Source organism: Physeter macrocephalus, chromosome 15 (assembly GCF_002837175.3).
Source record: "Physeter macrocephalus isolate SW-GA chromosome 15, ASM283717v5, whole genome shotgun sequence".
NCBI classification, from domain to species: domain Eukaryota; kingdom Metazoa; phylum Chordata; class Mammalia; order Artiodactyla; family Physeteridae; genus Physeter; species Physeter macrocephalus.
This window is the reverse complement of record NC_041228.1, coordinates 29,881,471-29,908,871: the sequence shown is the minus strand read 5'-3', so window position 1 is coordinate 29,908,871 and position 27,401 is coordinate 29,881,471. Positions and strand designations below refer to the sequence as shown.

At 35.4% G+C, this 27,401-nt stretch overlaps 1 protein-coding gene across 1 annotated transcript in view; it reads right to left on the bottom strand.

Annotated features, from left to right (window-relative positions):
* The window catches only part of ANGPT1 (angiopoietin 1), a 251,195-nt gene that overhangs the window by 56,846 nt on the left and 166,948 nt on the right, over nt 1–27,401 (bottom strand). The window contains exon 4 of the mRNA XM_024129876.2: nt 16,891–17,123. Within this exon, the coding sequence (XP_023985644.1) occupies nt 16,891–17,123 (233 nt within the window). The remainder of the gene's footprint in view (nt 1–16,890; nt 17,124–27,401) is intronic.

The following is a 27,401-nucleotide window of genomic DNA, read 5'->3' as shown; positions in this document are numbered from 1 at the left end:
ATGTATAACTGATTCACTTTGTTATAAAGCAGAAACTGACACACCATTGTAAAGCAATTATACTCCAATAAAGATGTCAAAAAAAAAAAAAAAAAAAAGACTGCGCACTCCCAGTGCAGGGGGCCCAGGTTCAATCCCTGGTCTGGGAACTAGATCCCACTTGCATGTCACAACTAAGGAGCCTGCCTGCCAGAACTGAGGAGCCCATGTGCCACAACTAAGAAGCTGGTGAGCCACAACTAAGCAGGCCGCCTGCTATAACTAAGACCCGATGCAACCAAATAAATAAATAAATAAATATTTAAAAACACACACACACAGAAAAAACAATTGCAATATCACCACAAAATAAGTAATCAGAGGACTAACATCTTATGATGGTGAAGAACCATTGCACAGAATGTATGCAAATAGCAATTAAAAATGAATATTTATATACTCAAAAGCTACTTTTAATGGCACTGGGCATGTCAACGGACTATACAAAGGTCTTGCTTTCAAAAACGTCAATGCATTTCATTTGTGCTTACTTATTTTAAGCTAAATGGACAATTATTTTTCTAAAACAAAACCTTCCTAAATTCTAAATGCTTGCTCTTCTGTTGAAAGTAACCAAATCAGATGCAAAAAAAAAAGGATGTAAAGAAATACTAACTAAAATTTATAATCCCTTGAGAGGATGAACAAACAGGAAGATGTGGTCAAAAGGAATTCAACGGTAAACCCATTTTTCTTTTTTGGGTGAGAGGTGGGGAAAATCATGTATCTAAAGAAAGAGAAAACGTTTTCTTGTTTAATGAACCTCTTCCTGCCCTCCCTTATTATTTAGTTATGTAAGGAGAAAGCATTCCCTTCCCACTTCTCTGCCACCTCCCTTCCCCTTTTCTTTTTCCTCTTCAGGATGATGTGGGTGAAAAGACTGTTGTGGGGGAAGAGGTTAGCTATTTCACACACTTTTTCAATAACACAGAAAAAAGGAAAAAGTTGGATACTATCTTACTTTTCTGGAAACTAATTTATAAAAATGTTCAAACTATGAATGTTAAGTCTTATAACTGGAAAAATGGTTTGAGGAGTCTACCATGAAAGGTACAGTGAGTGCTACGGTTATACTACGGATTCCTTGTTGTCATTGTGGCAACATATCTGATATAGATGTTTCATTTTCTTGAAATATAGTTTCATATTGTTGAAAAACTGAAATACATTCTTTCCAGATGATTAGACTGCTTATTTTTAATTACTTACTAATTAGTAATATTATGCTTGAAAGTTTGATGCAGGCTACATTTTAGAGTAATATAGCATTTAAAAGCAATTTAAAAGTTTCATTCAGAGCTTACCTTTAATATTTGTATTATATTCTATGGTGTGAAGACCCCTTTTATAAGGGTAGATTGACTTTCAGAGTTTTTCTTTCTTTTTATCATCTATAAAGTGGGGAACTTATACATATCTCTGAGGCAAGTATGTGAATTACATAACGCAGAGTGACTGAATTATAGTAAGTGCCAAGAAATGGTAGTTATTGCTGTTATGGTAATAATGATATCATCAATGGCAACATTATATTATTATTCTTCCCATGGAAAGGACACTCAGGCTGTGGAAGGCTAGCCAACCCACTCAATGGAGTGGTGGATGCTGCTGTCTTCTACCCTCAAATATAAATACTATAGCTGACTAAATGCAGGGAAGTTACAATTGACTGGTTACATTTAGGATTATATTGAGCTGGCCTCTCCTTGTCAGAGTTGGCTAATAATTGGCTTATTTCATTCATTGACTACATCAAGGCACACCATTGTTAAGTTGAAGTCTAAAAAACCCAGGTAATCTAATCTTGCTGTATACTGTAAGCTTTATTTATTAAGAATTAAAGATTATTTCAGATGAAATGATATATGATGTATACACCATATGTTGATTGTAGAGATTTAATCTCATAGCTTCAATTTTCATGCCTATTTTCTTTGTTAAATATTGCAGAATTCTGAAATTCAGTGTTATGATTAGATATTGTAAAATTGGACACACAGTAAACATTTTAAAACACAGAAAGACAATAACAAAGATGAATTAACTGAACATTGCAAGTGTCAGAACTAAGGATAAATTTTTGTAGGCGGTCTTGAGATTCAGCAAGATGGAAGATAATGCCTGGAGGAATATAAGATAAATGACAAGAGACAAACATGGAAAACCTGATGGAAAAGATAAAAGAAGCATCAACCAACTGGACAGAGCAGGGAGGAGCAATTTTTATACTTGATATAGGTGTTTTAGCTATCTGTAAAAGTGGTTTAACTTATAATAGTACACTGGTTTAAAAGCATGAATTCTTAAAAAATGATCTTTACATCTAAAAGTTCCGTCTTTGACCACATACTCTTATTTTTTCCTCTCCCACTCTTTAATTCTAAATGAGTTTGTCTTTCTTCTAATTGAGAGTCTAGATCTCCACCATTACTATCCGCCTCTTCCTAGCCTACTTTTTCTTTCTTCCTACCTTCAGTCTGAGAGTGAGGCATTTAAGCACAGTTCGGGTGGAATTGCTAGTGCCCTCCTTCCACTGTCCTTTCATCCACTAACCCCTTGTATGGGTAAATCCTGACCCAAGGAAGGACGTTTATTCACATTCTCACCCCCATTTCTAGACTGCAAACATTTTAAAGTGAGGCTATTTAATGCCATTCAAATGTGTACTCTCTAAACTCAGCTGTGTTCTCTATGCTTCTCAGTCAAACCCTTGGTCATTTCTAACAGACTTTTTATTACATTTCCTGAAAAGTGTATTTCAAATCTTTCCACTGTTTTCAAGATTAAATCTCACTCCTGTCTTCTCTATTTATATATGACGTTGTTTTATGGTTTACTATGACGATCAAAACCATTTAAAATAAGTCTCCTCTACCATTTTCCTCTACAGAAGTTGTCTTTGCCTATCTTTGCCCTTGCCTTTTGTGTTGACCTCTGTTGACCCTTTTCTACTTCTCTAATTGTCCTTTCTCTTTCCTCTTCATTGGGTTCTGTTCCTCTCCTCACCTACCAATAGATGTTCACCAAGATTCTATTCTTGGATCTCTATTCCTTTTCCATCTGCTCTTTTTGCAAACTATCTTCTATGGCTTCAAACTTTTACACAGATTTCTAAGATACAAGCATTCCTGACACCACGTATTTGTTTCTCTCATGACCTCCAGATCCTCATTTCTACTTGCCTGTTCAGCAGTTCCTGAGGCAACCCCAACTTTCATTGGTTTAATGTTACCTAATATTTTCTTCCGAAACTGATGTTCTCTTTTTCTCTTACTGATCCCACTATCCCTCCTCAGTTGTCAAGCCTAAATATAAGACAAATAGACTGAGGCTTTTAATTTGTCTCCATTTAAAAGACTGCCTCCTCTCCCTTCTTAGTTTAACCCATCCTATATTAACAATTTCAGTAAATATTGATTAAACATCTGCTATTTGCATGACTTTTTCAAGACAATGGAGATACAGACATAAGAAAACCACAACCTGTCCTTAATGTGATCACAGTCTGATGAGAGAAAGACCCATTAGTAGGTCTTCCATAATATCTCATGATAGCTATATCTATGATTAGTATCTTCCATGATAGGGAAAAATCCAACTCAAGCTGGCTGAAGCAAAAAGATAATTTATTGAATCATGTAATTCAAGAATCTAGGATAGAGCTTTAGGGAAAGCATGATCAGGTTTCAAACAGTGTGATCAGGAATTGGTTTACTTATCTTTTTCTTAACTCACTTGTTGCTGACTCTCTACCTGGTCACAAGATGGCTAGCAACAGCTTCTCAGTCTAATGTTACCAGTTTAAATATAATACCGAACAGAGATAATGCACACAATTGCTGTTTTGGAGATACGTATCAAGTGCATTGAGAGTAGGTGCAGAGACTACACTCTATTTCTGACCAGGTAGACTTGGGGAAGGCTGTTCAGAAGAGATAACACCTGAATGAATAAAACATGTAAAAATGCTATCTGAACTAAATTTTAAGAGCTTGGTATGCCAGTTCAAAGACTTTACCCACATCAATATCAGAAAATAAATCTTAGGAAAGTCTTAGGAAGGAATCATTATTCATCCCTTATCTATACAACCAAATCTCTGTGATCTAGAGGGAAAGAACAGGGACATAAGCAGGTGCATGTCTGTCTTTCACCAGCCAACATTCAGTCAATGAGCAACCTGAGACGCTGACTCCAGCAGCTGTTAGCTTTATCTGGCCCTTGCCTTCATTTGCCTACTCAATTCCAACCCAGATGGCGTATCTACCACTGGGCTGACTTGAGGGAAGAACCATGAAAGCTAAGGCAGAGGGTCACTTCAATTCAGATGAACCCTCAAGACAAAACTTCCTGGAATGTGGAATTGGTAATTCTGAGTCTCAGAAAACCTAGTAGAGAATGCAGAAGACAATTAGCCTTGCTACCAGAGACAATATAAAAAGCAGGAGCCCTTGATCCTACTTAATTCCTAATAAGTTGCTATAAAGGGATCAATTCTTCAATTATTCTTTTTAAATATTAGATGTGGCTAATCATTCATATCTCTCCAGTATTTAGCAAACATCAGAATGTATGCAGATCATGTTATTGGTTTAAGGATATTTCTTGTGGTACTTTTTGGGCCATTAGCATTAAGGAGATCATAGTACTAGGAACTGACCCTAGCCTGTGATTTTCAACACAACAGGTCACTGAAGGTAACTGAACATACAGATGAGTAAAATGGCATATCTGACAAGGTGCAAACAAGCAAAAAACTGATTGATTAGATTCTCTAGTCTTCAGCCAGGTGTGTGGGTATTTCATGGAAAGGCCATTTAAGAAATTCCCTGGTATCCTAATTTACTTGAAAGGACTTCTAGAAGTAGAAGAAGGTAATATTTTGCATTTCAAGGGTGTAGAAAATATGTTTAAAGGTTTGTAGGTAACATTCAATATTTTGTGGGTGGGTGAGGAAGACTTACCGATGATTTCATAAATACGTATCACATATGTACAGCTATATAAACACATACGAGTTTTAAGCTTATAAATTAAAACTTTCAAAATTTGTATTTTATTTCATATAAAATATATGCATATGAACCTAAATATCTGTGGGTTGATATCTCACCATGATTGTTTTTAACCTACAAAAATGGCAATTACCTATTTTTTTAATCTAATATATATATTTATAACATAAATTGCTATGTCACAATATAACAAACATATTTATAAATACTTTCAAACTGAAGTCTTTGGTTAAGTAGCTAAAGGCTTCCTTTTTAAAAATCTACTATTCCTTTTCCTTTTAACTGTGGTATAAGGGAACACTTGAACATTGTTTATTTGCTGCATTATTATTTTAATTAAATTTTTTGTAAAAAGAACTGTTTTTATTCTAATTTAAATTCTTCATGTGTATATATTTTGTAGATAATGTGTAAAATCTTAACTATCATCTTGGTGGAAATATAATAATCATGATCATAATAAAATCAACTAGCATTCATTGAATACTAATTATGTTCTCAACTCTGAATTTCTTGTGCTAAGTATGTTTTATAGGCTTCATTTTATTGAACACTCATAAATATCTTATGAGATGGATTTGTCAATATATCATTTTATATATGAGAAAACTGAAACACTGAGATGCTATCTAACTTCACCAAAACTTATAAGTAGTGGAAGTCTTTAACTGTAAAGCCAAAACTACTTCTTACTGGCTTCTAAAGTAATGTCAAACCCAAATAGAACTCTAATACATTATTTGTCACAGAGTGAATCCCCAGCAATACTTAGCTGAAAAGGTCCCACCCTAGGGTGTTAGGTGAATCAGGACAGGCCTTAATTTTGAATGGGTATAGGCTCTTCTCATGGAAGCAGGAAGTATGGGAAGAATGACAGGAGGCAGAAATGACAAGAAAGAAGAAAAATGTTGAGATGAATATAGAAGAGAGGAACAGGTAGCAGAATTTTCTGTGAGATGGGAGCTCTCAGCAGAAATATGAAGCAGTGATGGCCCACAACTTCAAAAGCAAACAGAGCATTAGGAAGTAAGAGGTCCCTGAGCAGCCACATTGGATTTAATAATGTCCATACCCTAAAAGTCATGCTGATCAGGATTTACCCCCATTAGTTATGGATATTATTCTCAGAAGCCTAATTACTGATCCCCCAGCCTGTGGACCATTTGCTAGAAGCTACAAGTTTAGAGGAGGGCTGGTTGGGAAGGTGAGAGTGGGCATATGTCTGTGTTTGTGCTCATCTTCTAGAATCAGGCCTGAAAACAATGAGAAAATTGATACCTAAAAGCTTTTTTGTGGGTATGAGGAAAAAACAGTAATTTTTTTAAAGTAGGCAAAAATAAGAAATGATAATAGTTTGGGCAATATATAACATAAGGGATAAATTATATACTTTTATTTAGAAAGGCATCATGGTATTATGGTGTAAATTAATTCATGCTGATAATGAATTAAATTATTAGAAAAATCTTTTATGAAAACACTGCAAAAATTTGCCATTATATTTAAAAATTTTCTTAAAATTTTACTACTTAAAGAGATACATTATATGGAAAATATATTACTCATTACATATAATTGTAGGTAAATATATACATTTTAAAAATTTTATCTCTTTAGTTTTTTGATTCTTACAAAGGAGTCATATTTAAAATAAGCCCTACACCCCTGCAATCAACTGTTCAGATAATTTTTTTTTAACATCATTATTGGAGTATAATTGCTTTACAATGGTGTGTTAGTTTCTGCTGTATCACAAAGTGAATCAGCTATATGTATACATACATCCCCATATCCCCTTCCTCTTGCATCTCCCTCCCACCCTCCCTATCCCACCCCTCTAAGTGGTTACAAAGCACCGAGCTGATCTCCCTGTGCTATTGAGACGTGCAAGGTACATAAACGATTAAATCCATGTGGACAGGCATAGTACCCTATGTCATACGTGGATTGCTAATTTTATGGTACTTGTTTCAGTGTGGAATAATGAAACGTGAAGTAATTCTACATATTTCTATTTTTGTTTGATTAGTACATTTAAATAAATTTTCTAACAGTTCGGTAATGTGAAGTGACTCACATATATAACTGAGTGTATACAATGCATATTACACTTAGAGCAACTAAGAATGAAAAAAAAATACTAAAAGTTGAAAATGGATTTACACACAATCTTTGTTTAATCAAGTGATCATTCACTTTTTATAAAATTCATTTCTGTGTTTTCCCTTTGGGCACCCTGATGGGCAGTTATGAGTGCTACATGATCCTTGCCATTTGTTTAGAAGGTCATTTCACTAACAAATATATTTCAGGTGTTTCATGTGTGTTAATTTCCCATGTAATGTCTTCAGCCTGACTGGAATATGCTGATTTTGAATAAATGACTTCTCACGCACGTGGGAAGACTTAAAGGGCATTTTTGTGCTCTGAGTGGACAAATAATTGATTTCAGCAAAAGCCATTAAAAATGGAATGAAAGTCCTTGGGCGATGCTGTAAAACATGGAGAGCAGTTGCCAGATGCTTTTGAAAACTGACCCCAAAAATGCCACTTTGAAGTTTTAAATAAACAAAGGCTGACTGTCACCATAGGTATGTCACTTTGGTTCTTACTCTTGTGCTGAGATATACTTGACGAATACTACTTTACTACCTGGGGGTATACATGGGATTCTACTCTAACTTGGTTTCCTCAGTCATTATGAGTGACACAAAATCAAGAGAAGATATGGAATGATTGATGGGAGTCATAAAATGCATGAGTTGGGCTTCCCTGGTGGCGCAGTGGTTGGGAATCTGCCTGCCAATGCGGGGGACACGGGTTCGAGCCCTGGTCTGGGAAGATCCCACATGCCGCAGAGCAACTAAGCCCGTGAACCACAACTACTGAGCCTGCGCGTCTGGAGCCTGTGCTTCACAACAAGAGAGGCCATGATAGTGAGAGGCCCACACACGGCGATGAAGAGTGGCCCCTGCTCGCCGCAACTGGAGAAAGCCCTCGCACAGCAACGAAGACCCAACACAGCCCTAAATAAATAAATAAATTTATTTAAAAAAAATAAATAAAATGCATGAGTTTGTCTAGGACACCAGGCAAACTCTAAGGTGTGTAGCAGTTTTATGTTAAGCAACGTGGCAGCAGCACTGGGACTGGAAGTCAGTTGTCCTTCTTCCTGTTCTTTCTAGGCTACCATGCCCGCCCTCTTGATGGCATATGTCATAGCTGCTCCAAGACACTGGTGAGGAAACCATCTCAATCTAAGTCCTAGTTCTAGGGACATGGGCTGGATTAATTTTGGTTGAGATTTGGTTTATTTGTGCACTTGCGAGTGTGTACATGGGGCCAAAGCAACCGGCAAAACCTTCCTTTAGAACAAAATTGTCACTTAAAATTAAACCCACAGTTCAGATTCACTGCTCTAAAGGAACTCACACTGATTGTGAAAACAGAATGCTCACACCTAAAATTAATTATGAGTACACTTAAAGACATGATAAAATTAAAAGAGGTTTGATTTAATTGGTATTAAATTTAATAATTTAACTTTATCATAAATTCATCAAAAGTTTTATGATTTATTTATCTACTCTTGGTAGGTCACATATTAGTGTGATTCCTTACCAGAGATGGTCCCACTCAGAATGTGAACATCCAAGCCAGTAGTAGGATGAGATTCCAATGTACTTAGAAGCAGTCATATTGTTGGTATTCTTTAGTTGAAAATAAATGATGAGCTCCCATAGGAAGCTAAAAAAAATTTTTTTTAATTAATTAATTTTTGGCTGCATTGGGTCTTCGCTGCTGCACGTGGGCTTTCTCTAGTTGCAGCGAGCGGGGGCTACTCTTGTTGCGGTTTGCGGGCTTCTCATTGTGGTGGCTTCTCTTGCTGCGGAGCACGGGCTGTAGACGTGCGGGCTTTAGTAGTTGTGGTGCACGGGCTTTAGTAGTTGTGGCACACGGGCTTAGTTGCTCTGCAGCATGTGGGATCTTCCCGGACCAGGGCTTGAACCCGTCCGTGTCCCCTGCATTGGCATGCGATTCTTAACCACTGCGCCACCAGGGAAGCCCTCTAAAAATGTTTTTAATCATCAGTTTTAAAGCTTCTTAGCATTTGACTTTTAGAAAAATTTTAAGCTAAAAGTCAATATTTTGTTTATATATATTTAAGCCCAACCATATAGTTGCAACATTTTTCAGGGTTTATTTTTCCTCCATTCTTAAAGCATAAGAGATTTAATAAGGGTTTCACTCTATGGTTCCTGTGATATACACATACTGAATGATGTTAATAGAATGTTTTTTCCTTACTTTCTCTCTGAGTAATTATAGGTGCTATTTGGCTTAGTACAAAGTACCATAGCTTATCTGTAACTAGTATCCACTGTCCCATTTTGTCTCTGGACTTAGAAAAAAAAAAACCGTTGAATTGGATCTGAGTATCGATGAGTCCAGGAAATGATTTAGTTAAAATTCTATTCAAAATATTTTGTGCTTCTTTGCTTTAGCCAACCAGGCCATGAAAGCACAAGAGAAGAAGGAACAGGGTTCATAGTAATTGTTCATAGTGATGTTAAAACACCAAGGCAACACTCTTTTTTTCATGGCCTTTCACCCCGGTAACTTCCAGGCCCAGCTGGAATCAGGGGTATCCCTTTCCATTTCAGACAGTTTCATTTCTGAAATTGAAACTCTAATTCCAAAAGAGAATTAACCACAAAATTTCAAATCTCCCCCAAAAGATGTGGTTTAGAAATAGTTCATGGGAGAGGTCAAGGACTGTATTATTTTTTATTTTGTTATCATTAGTTTGGCTATCTGCTATTCACACAATTTTTTTTTAACGGAAATTACGACTTTTCAAAAGGCAGATAACATGCTCCATCAAAAAGGAGAAACATACCATTTCCAAAAATAAATAGTCACTTTCCCCTTAAGCCATTAGGTTTTGTGAAAGGAAGTGCTAGAAGTGTGGTTCATTTTAAGGAAATTGTAAATGTTTGACATATAATTTTCTGTCAAGATAAAGCACTTCCCTCATTAAATGGAAACTAGTGCTCACTGCAGTGTTCAGCAGATGACTTCCCGCATTCTTCTTTCTCTTTCTACCTAATGTTAAAACGTGCATTACAAGTAGTCAACAATAACCAAGTATTTTACTAAGTCAATAAAAATGATATTTTCTATTTTTATCAATGTTTATATGAGTAACATTCAAAAAGTTTTAATTTCCTCCCATCATTTGTGATGTTTTTAAGAGTCGTTCTTAACTCAAGGGACTTGCAGGAGTTCAAACGATCTCATCCCTTGACTGAATGATTTACTTCACAAGCTCAGTAGACACTGCATAGGAGGTAGATTCCTTTCAGATGGTAGAATTATTCTGAGAACAGAGCCAAATGTCCCCTCAGCACTGGAAAGGAAGTAAATGCCTCATTTCCCCTTTTCAGAAGGCCAGAAGACCGAAAATAATGATCAAACGTTCTGTACCACTGCAATCAGCCTCTGGGAAAGATACTTTAAACCAAATAATTGAGATCACTTAAAAATTTGTAGTATTAATCATTATCTCTTTCAGATGATCTGAAAGAAACTTTTAAAATAAACTTCAAGAGAAGCTCCTTACGATTTGAAATTTTTATATTTCATATTAAGGAACTAAGTATATAAACATGCTCATGTCTCTTGGTATTTAAGTTTCTTTTATTCCTCTCTACTCTCTGTGCTTCTCTACCCAAAACTGATATCTACCTTCACATTCAACATTTGGATGTGGGTAGACAACATTTTCTGCTTTTACTTCATCTTACTCATTTTAGTCTTCAACCTATACAATTGAGCTCTACAGTTCACTCAAACTCTCCCTATAGAAGGTAACCTCCCAGTTCCAAAGTTCACGTCAGTCTGTTTTTTCATTTGACCTTTCTGCTTATCTGCCACTAAAATAAGACCCTTCATAACAGTCTTTTCTCTCTGCTATAACCCCTATTTTGGTCTCCTTTTTTCTGTCCCTTAAAGAACTCCCAATTTTCTGTCTTTGATTTTACATTCTTATTATTTTAAAATGAGTTCATAATATATTATGCAATTTCTGTATGTTAAATATTTCTGTAATTCATTCTGTAAATTCTCTGAAATTGTATATAGATTTGTGCCTGGGTATTTGCACTAAGTAGGAAAGAAAGGTAGATTAGTTTTCATCAGATTCTTGAATAGATCTATAACCCCTAAATGGCTGAGTCATTGCTTTATACACACTTTCAATGATTTCATTTGCTGCATGGCTTTACCAATTATCTCCTCTGAGGACACACCAATCTACATGCTCATCAGGATTTTACTACTGAACTCCTGACTCCCATTCCCCTACCTTCCAGAGTCTAACTGTCCCATAGTCACCTCAGTCCAATGCCTCAAACTAAATCTTCCCCCCAGAGCCTGTTTCTATGTTGCTGATTTTAAGAAATATCATCCAAATTAGTCAACCCAGAAACTTGGAATTTATAATATATTCGAGTCTACTTCTAAATAAGTGGTTATTTCTTGTTGATTCTAATTCTTCTTTATTCACAAATTTCCCCTTCACTTGCCTTTCCATTTGCCCTTGTTTGATCCTGACCTCATTATTTCTCTCCCAGAAGATCCTTTTGAGAATCTGATGAAAACCACCTTCAATCTACCTTTTCTCCCCCCATCATAGTATGGTGGATAATGTACAGACTCAAGAACCAGACTCTATGGGTTCAATTCTCAGCTTGTTCACTTGCTAGTACTGTAATATTTGGGAGTTATTTACCTTCCTGTACTTAATTTCATTATCTGTCATATAAGGTTAATAATAGCACTTAGCTTATAGAGTTGTTACCACAATTAAATGATATGCAAGGGGCTAAGAAGATTGGCTCATACTCTCTAAGTATTTGTTAATATTTTAATAATGGCAAAATATCCACCTGGTCCCTCTGTTTCCAGGCTTGTCAACTTTCTGATGCATTGTTCCTACATTGTGACTGGGGTGATTTTTCTAAAATGATAAGGTCACCATTGCGCTTATATACCGACAACGACTCCTCACTGCTTTCAAGGAAAAAATTCAGCTTCTTTGATCTCCCTCTGTGGATCTTTCTAACCTCGCCTTTCACTGCTCTCCTGCCTTTGATTCTGAGAATTAGGTCATGCATTTAGGTGTACACCCCTCACACCCATTCTCATGACTCCTGGCAAATATGCATGTTTATGCTCTCTAGAGTATCCTCTGTTTTCTTCATTTTGAAGACTTAGCCACTGTCTCCCCATTACAGCCATCCTGCCTATGTTCTAATCCTGGATCAACCTTTCCAGCTATGTAACCTTAGGAAAATACTCGAGCTGCCAGTGGAATTTATAAAATGGGGCTAACCACAGTAGTTCCCTCAAACTGTTATTGTGAGGACTAAGTAAGTTAATACACATAAAGCTTAAGCCATGCCTGCATCATAACAAGCATTCAACAAAAGCCTTAAGAAGACTCTGCAGATGTGGGATTCTGCCCTCATCCTTCTGTCTCTATCATGATTTTAATATTCCTCCTGTGTGTTTCACTAGTCCCCTGGCACCCTGGCCTCATCACTAGCAAACAATTACAGAATATAATTGTTTGTTTACCTATCTCTTTCCCCACCAAATTCTAGTTTTCTTGAAGCCACGGACAGTACATCTTTTCTCTCTTCTCAGTTGTCTGAACAGTATCTGGCATATTATAGGAACTCAGCAAATCTTTGTTAAATAAAAATGGATGGATAGCCTTACTCCCAGAAGAGAATCTGAAACAAAATAGTTGCTGTATAACTATTTTTTAAATGAATGATAAATTTATGAATCATATCTTGGTATAGCAGGAGTATGTTCCAAGTTCATTTGGACAGTAAGACAATCAGCCAATGTAATTTTATGATGGAGCCTAAATACTATTTTCTTTTTATTTATCTTTTCTTTCTTTTTTTATGGTTTGTTAGTAATTAAATTCTTGATCACATAATGCAAAGTTTGTCTGGTGCATGCTCAAGGTACGTGGTGATGCTTTAATTATCTCTGAACAGAGATGACTGCTGAATGTCGACAGTCACAGTACCTGATTATCCTCCCCCAAAGAATTCCAAACCTTGTTTCCATGCCATTATCAATGTAAACTATTCAATTCCCACAATAACTGTGAATTGCCAAAAACATGAAGCAATCAGCTAAGCTTTGACACAATGATAACATTGCGAGCAATATTTCTTTAGTGTTAATGTTTCTAAGAATAACTGCAACCAAGTTTTTGCAGACAAAGGTTAGGCAAAAATAAATGTGCTACCCAGAAGTCTTACAAAATAGATGCAATTCAGTTTGTAGTGACTATTTGCCTAAGGTACCACTATTGCCTGTTCAGAACAACAAGAGGAAGGTTTGTTGGTTCAGAACAACAAGAGGAAGGTTTGTTGAACTATTTCAGAAAATGTGTTTATTAATTGTATTTAGATTAAATATATCCCATGACATTAGATGTTTTAGTAGGAAAAGTTCTGTGAAACTAAACAAAAATACTATGTGTTTTATACAAACCTTTTAAAATTCTTACTGCAAACTCATCAGGTATGTATTATGATTCCATTTTAGAGATTAGAAAACTGAAGCTAAAAAGAAGGGGCTTAGATGACTGTCAACAGTCAGAAACTCTACAGCCTTGTATTCAGACATTTTCTATGAAAGAAATTTTACTTATAGATAGCACATCATAAGTTTTCTTGTGTTTAGTTTAATCTTGTCACTTGGAGGAAAAGGAGGGAATTAATGTTTAATGAATCAACTGTGTCACATTCTTTTGTTTTTATATGCAGTATCTAATTTAATCCTCTCACTATCATTGTGAAGCAGATATAATTATCTGACTTTTTATAAATGACGAGACAGCTTCATAAAGATTACATTAGTTGCCAATGACAGAAAAACCTCAATAGAAATTTTTCTCTTGCTTTGTAGTATTACATTCAGGCTGTCTCCATAAATGACTGAGTCAAGTTAGAAAGAGAGGACCCTTAAGGTCAATTAAAATTTTTAGTCTTTTGGATTATGACACAGTTCATAATGTTTTTGGAAAATCTTTCAGAAGACTACTCTTTGTATTTTTTTTTTTGAAATATACATTTTAGAAAAGTGATGCATTTATTGTGATGTATTGATTTAGGCTTATTTGCATATATTTATATTTAAAAGAACATTTATATATAATCTTTGAAAAATAATAAATCTACTTGATAAATAAACTTTTGGTCTTAAGTAGAGAGAGATTTTACTTATGTGTTTTAGAATTAGAATGAAATAAAAGTTCATTTTAGTAATTGATATTTAATCTAGTATTATGAAATTAGTCATTTAAGTTTTAAATTCACCATAACTGAAGACTATGGCGCCAGTGAAAATGAAGATATGCAAAGAAGTAGAATCTTTATGGAAAAATTAGTGAGAGACATTTCCCATTTTTGTGTCTCTTATGAGTTCTTAAATGACCAAATACTTATTAGAATACTTAACTGTGGGATTAAAGAAAAAAAAGATTAATAAGAAGCAAATAAAATCTATGGTTATAAGAGCATAGAATCTATTAGATAATAGGGCAATAGGCTTACATTAAGATTACAAATCCTATAGTTAAAGCAGGATTTATTTTAGAATTTTATCATTAAAAAGAAAATAAATGTCTAGAGGTCTGAAGTATTGACAATTTCTGTCTCACTCTGTAGTAGAAGTAGTATTTTTTGGATATGCTATGTCATAGAATAGACATAGTTACTTTTCTCATACCCTGAGTGGATGCTACGGGTAGCATCTATCAGGAGTGCCATAATAATTGTTCAATAAATTATGCTGTTTGAATTGAACAGATGTTTGGTTGCCTGACACTGCACCCAAAGACCAAAACTAGCCAGGAATTTTAATTTTGAAGTCACCCTCCTGCCTCCAAAAGTTTAAAGACATATTTATTGGACAATACTTAGAAAAGAAGTGAAATTATGATAAGCAGGCAGACATATGAGCTCTGTGAGAATCAACAGGGCTTGATATTTCTAACATCATAAAAAAAAGAATTACTCAACTCCATGTGCATTACGTCTCAGGAGTCTCAGGATGATAAGAAAAATATGTTTTCAATCTTTCCCCAAATGTATTCAGTTCAATATGAGAATAGATATGTCTCATATTAATACTTAATTTCTAAATACTCATGAGCTCTATTAAAATTCTCTGGCAAAATTCTACCATGCTTTCCTTTCAGGAGACTCTAACTCAAAGTTTTGTCAGGCTCTGACTGATTAGCAGGTTTTTTCTTTCCCAATCACATTTCTGAGCACACCCAAATGGAGCTCTGGGAACTCACTGTTTAAAAAATATTCGTTACAAAGTATATTAAGGGCTTGTTTAGACTATCTAAAGGAGATATAACTCAAGGTAATGGAGTGTAATAGAGAAATGTGAAATGTCTTTAAAGCAAGATCACTTAATATGGAGTTATCCTCTATATTCATATCTATTCACGAGAGTATGGAACTGAGTATTTTTTCAGATAGCTCAAGTCCACTATTAAATTAAAGGAGCCACCAATTATGTATATTGCATATACACACTGAACCATTACATGAATGATCACATAAGCCACAACTTAATGACAACCATAATTTTCAGATGTATTGGTGTTCTCTTTCACTCATCACCATTTACCGTTCTGTGTTCACTCACAGAAAGGCTGATTAGCGAGCAGAACTACAGAAGATGACCTTAAGCTCCAAACTTTGAAGAGCTTTCTTGAGGCTCAGGTGAGGTTCTGCTTGAAGTGGACAAGTGCACACAGAGGCATTTATTCAATAATTGGTGGGTGGATGGATGGACAGATGAATGGATGTCTTCTAAAGAGACACAGGCCTCCAATATTTCCAATGATTAAATGGCTCCAGATATTCTAGTGATTATTAAAAACTTGTATTTCCACGGTCATGAAGACACCCCAGAATAAATTTGCCAATATGCCCGGTTAGGTGTTAGGTCTTCTCCACACAGGACTGTGTAAATAATCTTTTTTTTTTTTTTTTTTTTTTTTTGCGGTCGCGGGCCTCTCACTGTTGTGGCCTCTCCCGTTGCGGAGCACAGGCTCCGGACGAGCGGCCATGGCTCACGGGCCCAGCCGCTCCGCGGCATGTGGGATCTTCCCGGACCGGGGCACGAACCCGCGTCCCCTGCATCGGCAGGCGGACTCTCAACCACTGCGCCACCAGGGAAGCCCATGTGTAAATAATCTTAATACAGACTTTTAGTAACAAATATTCTTTCTTCCTCATAATAGTTATTAAGAACTTCTATATCTCCTTTCCTCTGCAGGCAACTCTTCCCTCTCCTCCTTCGCAAAAAAAAAAAGTTTTAAAATGGGAACTCTCCTGAAACTCTCCTTAGCACTCTGAGCTAATCGTTAATGTTGGCCAATTTCTGTCCTGTATAGTTAAGTGTCTAACACCATGATACCAAATATTTATCCATGAAAATATAGTAGATTTTATCTAAGGCTAAAAGACCAGTAAAAAAAAGAAGAAATTAGAAAGTCCTTTTAGAAAGATGTTGTAAAGTCAATATTCAAGCTTATGAATACTCTCTCTGAAGTTAAAAACTTGAGAAAATTGTCAGTGTAAACTTCATGAAATGCTTCTAAGAATAAAGTTCTTTTGCTGCTTCTACACAGCAATTGATGCAACTTAGAAAGTTATATTGAATATGTGCTTGCTCCATATTAAATAAGATATTCACTGTACAAAAGTAAGAAAGAAATTCTTACCACCGTCCTTCGTGCAGAGGCTGACAAGGTTATGCACTGTGTCCATCAGCTCCAGCTGCTGCTTCTGAAGGACACTGTTATTGGTGGTGGCTCTGTTCAATTGTTTCTCCAGTTCCTGGATTATATATGTTTGACGAGTAACCAAGCCTTGAAGATTCTCTTTCTCTTCCTTTAAGGTGTCCAATTCTTCCTTGTGCTTTCCCTCCATTTCAAAGATTTTATGTTCTAATAAACTACAAGGAAGTGAAGATAAAATTTAGTTTAAAAAATGCTATAAAAAAACTGTGATTCAATTAATTCCTGAGTTTATTTAAAGTGAGAAACTTTAGTTAGGTATTTCACCATGGAAATATTTTTTAAGTGAGAGACTCAAAAAATATATATATATGTAAATATAAATATTATATAAATATATATATATATATATAATAGGAGTGACATATACAGCATGTGAAATGACGAATTATTAGATCACTTATTGTTAGAGTAATGTTTATTTCCTGGGGTGTATCTTATATCCAGGGTAGCTGACTTGGACCCTGTCTGCAGAAATTATAGTATAATTTTCATTAAAGAAATGGGTACAATAAGAAATAAAAACAACAGTTTAGAAAAAAGTATGAACAAAACATAGATATTTACTTTGCTTCATTCATTTGGGATTCTCAAAACATTCACAGTGATTAAATTTCACAATAGTTTCGTGATGTCAAGGAAGAGCAAATCGATGCAGAAATCACAGGATCAGAAAGTAAGCTATCTAAAGTCACAATGAATTATATTTCTTGGGATTTTTGATACCTGGTCCTGTATCATAACCACTAGCTTACTTTATCTCTCAATCTAAGCTTTAGGATAAGGCCTAAAGGCACTGCAAGTTCCAACTCACTGAATACTTGCTTCCAAAAAGGAAGACCGTGTTAGGCTGGTGGCATGGTCTTACAAAAGGACTTGGGAAGCTTTGCTCAGAGTGATGCAGTCTTCAACTGAGAGCCGTCCTTCTCTCAGAACTCTTCACAGGATACTCCCTTTGCTTATTACACATTAAAAATGATAGAGAATGCAGAAGCACTCTTGGATCCTAGCAACTGACTGGAAATAAAAAGCATTTACATTTTATAGAGTGTATAATATACTAGTATCCCTCAGAGAAAAGCCTTATTCAGTCTTCTCAGTTCCATTTTCAGAAGGTTCAACCAGTCCTTAGTTTACAAGGTGTTATTCAAATGTAACATACCAGACTGGGCACTTAATTTACCTTGGAGAAATATAGCACTGAATCATTCCTATAAGTTTTCAAAAAGGGGACACTAGGGAATGTTTTAAACTTAATACTTAAATCATAAAATCTATAGTGATTTGGGGGAAATGTGACTGTTATTTATATTTTTTAAAGAGTTTTTTGGAAATGAAAAATTCAGGCAAGGAAGTCAGAGTAAGATAAGAGTACCTCTGAAGGAGTAGGCATGATTCATTGTCTTATAGTGTTTTCTTCTGTGTCAATAACTTGCTGCTGAAAAAGTTAGTAGTAAAAAAAACAAACAAAACTAAACAAAATAAAACCAAAAGCCTTTTTATTGGTTAAAAAGTTTACCCACCCACTGGTTTAAGTGATTAGTGTACTTGCTATGGATGTCAGAGGAGGTTGTCTCTGTGCCTATTAAATTTTGGCCTTCAGATCTGAGAGTTAACCACAAGGAATGCCTTAGCTCTTCCTCAGTTTACTTTTTAATTATTTTTGTTTCTCTTCCTAGGGTAATGATCAGATGTTAAATGCCCATAAAATACAGTCAGTTAACTTATGAGAAATTTTTCTTTTAAATTCACAAGAGTTATAGTATACTGCCAAGAAACCTTAGAATTTAATGTAAAGAGCAAAATTTGGATGTATAGTCATAAAACACTGGATAAAGACTCTGAATTACCATTTTGTTCCTGAAATAAGATGAGCACTGGCCTTTCAGTTTTCCTAATTAGCAGGTAACATTCTGGCTTGGAAAATATCATGCTATAGTTATAATTCGCATTTAGTAGTTGCTATGTGCCAACAGTGCTCTCAGCACTATGTAAAATATAAAATGACACTATTCCTACTCTAAGGATTCATGTTTAGAGAGAAATGAAGTGAAAAAAATGAAAGAAAAAAACCTCAAATGAAAAAAAGCAGCTATAAGAAACTTCTATTTCAGACATAACACTTTTTTTTTTTTGCATACGTGTTTTGACACTTTCTACTTTTGATGCATTCTTTGTTCAAGAAGACATATACTAAAAGATGGCTACTATCTGAGATGTCAATAAAGGAGCTTTTTGTTTGTTTTGTTTTGATTTTCAGGATATTTTGGAAAGAGATGAGAACGGAAAGTTGATCAAAGAAGTCCTGGTACCAAAGGAAAAAATTCTCAACACTGGCTTGTGGAAGAAAAGGTCTGCATTTCCCAAGTAAAAGGAGTATACACTTAGCATGCTGGAAAGAATGTTAATTTTCATAATTCACCAAACGACCTTAATGCACCATGACTACCAGTCACCAGACAATATCAACATAGCCTGTCATCTTAAAATAGATATTCATGTAAAATAAAGAAGGGACTGCTCAGGGAAGTAAGAAGCCTGCTGTGCATCAGACATCTCACTGGATTGGGAATGAAATATATTCATTAAAAATAAATATGCATTAAAAACTATAAGCAAATTGGAAACATGTCACACTGTTTCCCAAATGGCAGGTCTTACCTGTTAATTATCTCTTCCAGTCATTTTCTCATCTTATTTCTACACTTGGATTCTCTTTAATAACTTTTGTACTCTAGCAATTCTCTATTAACTTTATTTACTAGAGATACCCTTTATATTAATGACAACTTTTTAGACTTCTTCAGGCAAAACTGATACCTTTTTGATACCACTCATCACTCCCTTCCATCTTCTCTTCATATCTGGCTTCCAAAAATACTATCCTCTTTTCTTTGATACTTCTCCTCCATTAGTTATTATCTACTTGGGAAGTCAGCCCTTCCTCACTATTTCCAAACTGGCTTGAATCCAAAACTCTTCTGCCAGAAAACATTCATATACCATCTCCACTCACTAATCACATTGTTGTAATACACCATTTTAGTTGTGTAGCATTTTAAAACCCTTATCTCCTTTGATTCTTAAAGTAATATAGTGATACAGAGTGAGTAGATGTTATAAGCCCCAGTTTATAGGTAAGAATCTAAATACCTTGTATAAAATTGTGTACATACTGTGTCATAACCAAAATAAAAAGCCATGTCTTCTAACTTAGACTAGAAATCTGCCCATGACAACCCAGTGCTATGAAAACTAGCTTTAGTGTCTCATCTCTTTGATCTAGTATAACATAATCTCTATCTACTTCCACCCGCTTATATTTTGCCAAAAATCCAGGCATCAACTTAACATCTCTTTAGTATTTGCTGCTCTCCATCTGGTTATTTTTGGGAGCTTGTCTTTCATAATATTTCAACCTATCCATCTTTTCCACATATAAAGAGAAAATTTCTTTGCCAAGCCATTTAAAAAAAAAATCTGAACTGAGATTTTCTTAAATATCACTCTGCCTTAACCCCTCTGCCATTAAATTTAATTTTCTTACTCAATATATTGATCATATCCCATTTTGTCCTGAGGCCTTTTATTGTTTCTCTTACTTTTCCCTATCCAGGTCAGCTGGGAGAGGCCAGCTCATCTAAGCACGGAGACTTCTATATACAAAGGTTGATCTGAAGGACAACATGACAACTCCACTGTCCTAAATTCAATTGGCAAAGTAGTCATATTTTCTCTATGATGGCCTTCAGCAGCAAGTTTAGTTTAGGTTTAAATGCATAATCCAAAACCTGGATGTTGATTCCAAACCCCAGTGTACTGTTTTCTAGAGTGCGTTCAGTGTATTTTTATTAGGCATTCCATTGTTGAGTTCTATTGTCAAGTTCTGGGGAACGCTAAATTAAATAAATAATTTTATTATGATGCATCCTTTAGGATGAGTGTTCCATGGAACAACAATTTATGAAACTCTGCACCTAAATCTATTCAAATTGAACTTAAAATCCAAAGACAGAGTTTCTCACAGGATTCTCAATACTTCACGTTTCTCATCTTTCTAGAAACACTCTGAGAAGAGACATACATAGAATTTTGGCACTTCTAGTTTGAGACAGGGGTGCACTTTAATGAAGAATAAAATAAACAAAATAATCTAGGCCTTTAACTTCAGTTAAAGGTTCTAATTGAGTATATATAAAGCCCTATTTGAAGTTTTTGGTTGACTTTTTCCCCTAATTTTCACAGTCTGCCTCCTCCAACATATCTTACTGGAAATATTTCAAATCACTGAACACATCTTGAAGCTTTCACAGAAAAAGCTCTCCCTTTCAAATTGTTTCCCACAATAAGGGTTCTTAACATAGCAGCAACTGAAGTCACAGGAGTGACAGTTGCCTAAGCTCTATGTGTATAAGTATAGCTATCAAACAAGGAGGAAGATGTTAAAAATATAGAAACCTTCTCATTTTCATCTGTCTGAATCTCCTTACAGATGTTTCAATTTTTAAATTATTTTTAACCTGTATGGTGTCAACATGTGTTGCAAATATGGGTTTTAAAGAATGATCTTTTTCCCCCATTCAAACAAGGGCATAGTAAGTTCAGGTTAAATTTATACTTTAAGTTTCTAACTTGAACACAGTAAATTTTCTCTCAAACTTCGTATTTAATATGAAGTTAAATATTTCTGTAATTCAAATGTGGAACAGAAGTATAGATCACTACAAGTAAACATCGTCAAATAAATTTTTTAAAGTTTGGGGTAAATAAGAATAAGCTAAATATACTGTGGAAGCCAGAAACCAAGAAGAAAAAATATATATACACTTCATAACATAAAAACATAGTTCTTCTGTTGTAAAAAATAGGTTGAACAATAAATGACAAAATACAGAAAATATTTACAACATATACGACAAAATTGTAACATCCATTAAAGAGCTTATATGAGGAAATAAAGATATTAGATAAACAATCTAATAGAAAAATGAGAAACATACATGAATAGGCTAGTCACAGAAGAAGAATGCAAGTGGTCAATAACCAGGAAAAGATGCACAATACAACCTCTCATGTAGACAAGATTAATCAAATGGCTAGCAAGGTTTGGGGAAACTAGAAAGCCCATGCACACTTGGGGAGAATGTAAAATTTGCAGATAATTTGTTAGCATCTTTGAAAATTTAAAATAATCACATAAAAGTTCTACTAAATTGTAAATTTTAGTGCATCTTGAGCAATGAATGAGGTATATGTGTATATAGTTACATGTGTAATATATCCATGATAAATTGTTATAAAGTACAAAACCCCAGCATCTTAAAAATAGTTGCAATCTATACACATACACATATATGATTTAAATGTGTACTTGTGCATATGTGTAATTGTATATGGGTGTGTATCTCTGTAAGCACACAGATAAACATGCACACTCCATATACACACGTATAATTAGTATATTCATTAAAAAGTCTGGAAGAATAGGCACCAAACTGCCAAACTGTTAATGATTATTCTCTGCAGGGGGTGGAGGAATACGGAATTTGGGACTCTGAATTTCAATTTATACACTTCCATAAAATTTAAAATCTAAATCAGTTAAGTTTGTGTAGATTTTTTTTATCAATCAGAGAGATGTGGTAAACAGTCACGAGTCTAGAATGGTCTGAGAAGATGTTGTCTAGAGTTGAAAAAATTGGGCTGAATTAGTGAACCGCAAAATGTGGACTGATAACCTTGGCTGCCATGCAATGGGCTTTTGGGGATGCAGAATAGTGGTATAAAAGCCATCTGTATTTTATTTATGTTAAGAACAATGAATATGTTTACAATATTTAATGTAAACTATGTGATCTGTTTTCCATTAAAATATTTTTTAAATTGTATGTGTGTTTCTGTGGACATAGATAAATGACATTTATTGGGATATTTGCCAGTTCATTTGCCAGTTCATCAGTCAACATTCAAAAAGCATTTAATACTCTATATACTATGTGTAGAGAACTGTGCCTGGGAGCATGAAGACAGAAATAAATAAAACAGTCTCTGTGTTCCAGAAGGTCACAGCCCAGTAGTAGAGATACACACAAACACACACACACACACATTACAATGTGATAGGATAAGTGAAGTAATGGGAGGAAAAAACAAGGTAGAGTGTTATCACATAAGTTGTAATGAGCAAATCTATTTGGCAGAGTCAGAAGGTTTCTTGGAGGGTAATATCTGCACTGAGTTTTGAAGGGACAGAAGTTTGTGAGTTGAATAAAGGACTACAAGGCATTCCAGACAAGGCAAACATCAAACATGTCTGAAAAAACATCGTCTTCAGTGATACTAACAACTAGTATGATTAAACACTTATTATGGGTTTCCAAGCACTGCCCTCAGTGTTTTATATGCAATAACTCAGTTAACCCTCACATCAACTCCATGTACAACTATTATCATCAACCCTGTGTTACAAATGAGAACACCAAAGCACAGAGAGTTTACACAACTTGCTCAATGTCACACAAATAATATGTGGCAGAGCTGTTTACAGCAGAATCAAGGCAAACCCAGGCAGTCTGACCTTAGAGCTCCTGCTCTTAGCTATTAGACCATACTTCTAAAATAGTAGAAGACTTCTGAAAGTAAGGCTATAAAATTAGGATTATAATGATCATGGACCGTGTTCCATGCTAAAGAACTTGAACTTTCCTCAGTCCCTTACAGAAAATCAGAAGAGGGTTGGGCAGATGCCACCTAGAGATTTAAAAGTTGTGCTGAACTAGTGTGTGTGGAGACCTAAAAAAATAATCTGACTTGAATTTTAGGAAGAATTTTAGCAGACTTTTTGATGATAGGTTTGAGAGACATGAGGGGTAAGCCATGCAAAGAGGTCACTGCAACGGCTAAGACAAAAATTAATGGGATTTTGACCTAAGACAGAGTCAGAGTAAATAGAAAGAAAAAGATAGACTGGAAAAACATTTAGAAGATGGAATTGACAACATAAACAGTGACTGATACGTTGTGATTTTACTTTAGTATTTTGTAAAGAACTTATCAAATGAAGGATAACTTTGATTACAAAGACTGTGATTTAACTTTTCATTTATTTAGGCATATTAAGTATTAAAAATCAATACTTCACTATTCCACTACAAAAATTTGTTAGCAAGGTATAATTTAGTATCTTGAAATTATACACACTTCAATAACTTAAAATTAAGTTAATAGCTTCCCATAACCTCTAGCTAGAAGACAGATGCAGCTTGTCAAATAAGTTCAGTGAATTCCCAAGGTGAAATAAATAGTTATATTTCCTACTCTAGTATTAGGAGGAATAAATAATGATCTGTATAGGAGTAGGCCAAAAACAACTAGCCTATCCCTTTCTTCAACTTTGTATTTGATTATGCTGAGGATAACTTGACAACCACATCAGTTAATCCTGAGGCTGCATCATATTGGAAAAACATTTTTATAATAATTAAGACAGAGAATCATATGGACTTAAATGCTAATTTTGCCAAACATCAGCTGTTTGGTCATGGGCAAGTTACCTGACCTCTTTGAACTTGAGTTTCTTTATCTAAAATGAAAATAACAATAGATAGTTTGCAGGATTCGTTGGAGGATTAGCAGCAGTGTATGTAAAGCACCTGGCTCAGATGTTCACCTGCCTGATATTAGATAACTAGGCAGATAATTTTGCTGAAACTATGTCAGAATGACCACCATTTGTGTAGTTTCACTTCACTCTAAACGGTCTAACTGAAGATTTCCCTAATCTTCATTCTGCATATTCAACACAAGTTTGATCAAGAAAGCCCAAGGGCTCCATCTTTGTACACATGGAGTGTTGATTTCTCTTCCTGTGTACCCTGGTGAGGCAGAAAAATTTCTTCTAGAATATTTTTTTCACCTGGCTATGCTCCAACCTTGGAAAAAGTTGGGGTTAAGTCACAGATGGACAGGTGCCTTGAAACCTAGTCAGCTGACCAAATCTTGACACCAGAAGATCCAGTTACATATTTAGCTCAGCTGAAGGAATTTGCATTATGACATCCTTCCCTGTCTACCTCTCTTTTCTATTTTTTTGAGCAGAAATATACTGGAGGAATCCAATAAAAGTTGACAATTACATGTCTCACTTTGTCATACCAACCCTCTGTGTGAGGTAAATATTAATGCTTCCCCTTTTTTGAGTTCTTGGTTGTATAATTTCAATTATATGGGCCAGTTACTGATCTCTTACTTCTAAGTGCCATTTCCTTGAGGTAAGGAATGAAACCAAGTTTTGAGATTAGGCTAGCATCCAATGAAAAGAAATCCTAAAAAAAGCAAACTGGAAGCTTCTTGGAGTCACCCCCAACTAGATCGTTAGGAAAACAAACAGCAGAGCAAGTGTTGTTAATCCTACTCCTGCTTTGTGCCTTTGGCCCTTTAGGGGATAAAGAAGTGAACCTAATGAGGCCAAAATTCTGTTTTCAACCCTACAAGTGATGCATTTAATTTGTCAGGATGTAAATCAGCAGGACTTCTCAGCATGATTGTGTAGTATAATCCTGTCCATAAAATATTCCTCTGTGTTCTGCCAAAGAAGTGGTGCCAAAGAAGCGGTGGACCCTCTGAAGGGCCAGTTCACTGACTTGGCAGCTGAGGCCCCATCATACTCAAAACTGGTAAGTCACACACCCAGACACAACCCCTAACATTCCCGGGGGAGGAAGCAAAGGGTAATTTAGATAATCCCCTTTGCAAAGTGCATTAGCTGATCCAAACCAGACCTGGTCGACAAACGGCATGTTGTTCTTACATTTTATAGATGCCTCAATGTAGAAATAGCTTCTTGTTGCATTTGGAGGATTAAGATTCATTTAAGGAATAGGTATGGATGATCAATAAACTATTTTAAAATATATAAACAGCTTCATGTTTGACCTTCACCTTCTATCCACTTAAATGGTACGGGGGGGGCACGTTTCTTTGTTGATCTAGAAAGAGCTTGGCAGAGTTCCTCCAATTCCATTTCACATATGAAAATAAACAATAATAATAAACATAATAGGGAAAGTATGCTGTGTATCACAAATGGGTACTTCTGTCTTGTACAAAGAAAAACACTTTTCTTCTAAGTGGTTCGTGGAAGAATATGTCTCGTTTAAGAAGAGATGTCCCACCAACGCTCCATTATACACATGGACCCGTCAACAGGAAGACACAGATAACTACAGAGATATGGAAATGCCAGGAGATTCAGCACTTTGATAGAAAAATACCCCCAGGAACCACATGTGAGGTAATGTCATACTTGAGGGTCAAAAACTAAGGGGTGCAGAGTAGGAGTAAAAGATGCATCTAAGTTTTTTTCAGCATGAGCACAGAAATGAATTTCAAGTTAAAACCTAAATCCCTGAATTCACTGTGAAATACCTATACCGCTAGGAAATGAAATCGTTATAATCTTGAAAAAAGTTATCATTATCAATAAATGGTGTGATTTGTATATATAAGAAAACCTGAATTTTCCTTAGAAATTAGAATTCAGTGAGGGAAAATCTCATCAGCAGAAGGCATGTATGTACTTGGGATCAGGAGTCAGATTCCTCTGAGAGGCCTTGGCACATGGAGAAACCCTGCACACTTGACCCGCAGTGCAGCTCTTCTGAGAGCTCAAACTTTGACTCAGCTTTACTGATGGAACAGAGAGAACAGTTTTTAAGCAGTTGCTGTTGAAAAAAAATTATTCTATGGTGACAATTCCATAGAAGGAAATGATACCAGGTGCCATGTCAAGAATCACAATGGAAAGACAAAAGAATCCAACATGATCTGGAATTAGGGTAGGTAGGGTATATTTAGAAGAAGAGGAGGGGAAGAAGAAGAGGAGGAGGGAGAGTGGGGGAAGGAGAAGAAGAAGAAGAAAGAAAAGAGAGAAAGAATGAATATGAGCAGGAGGGAGGGAAAGAGACAGAGACAAGAAGAGATGGAGAGGGCAGAGTACAAGTGACACTTAAGAAAAGCATTTGTTTTTGTAGTTAAGGGTGAGCACTTTCAGGCCTCCCAGCTAAAGTGTCAGACATACACCAAAAGATAATACACATATCAGCAGCAGGAGAAATGAAGAGTGTAAATTCATGCTGATGACTTTTTTAATAGAGAAATCATATGTGGCCACACACTTAGTGAGAGATGAATCAAAACGACCCTAGGTTACACCTATAAAATGAAATATCATGTAGTTATTAAGAATTATACTAGAGGGATCTTTACTGATTAAAAAAGGTATCTATCTCCACAGAAAGCAGGCTGCAAAACAGTATGTATAGCATGTCACAACTTTTTGAGAAAACATATATATATATATATATATTTTTTTTTTTTTTTTTTTGCGGTACGGGGGCCCCTCACTGTTGTGGCCTCTCCCATTGCGGAGCACAGGC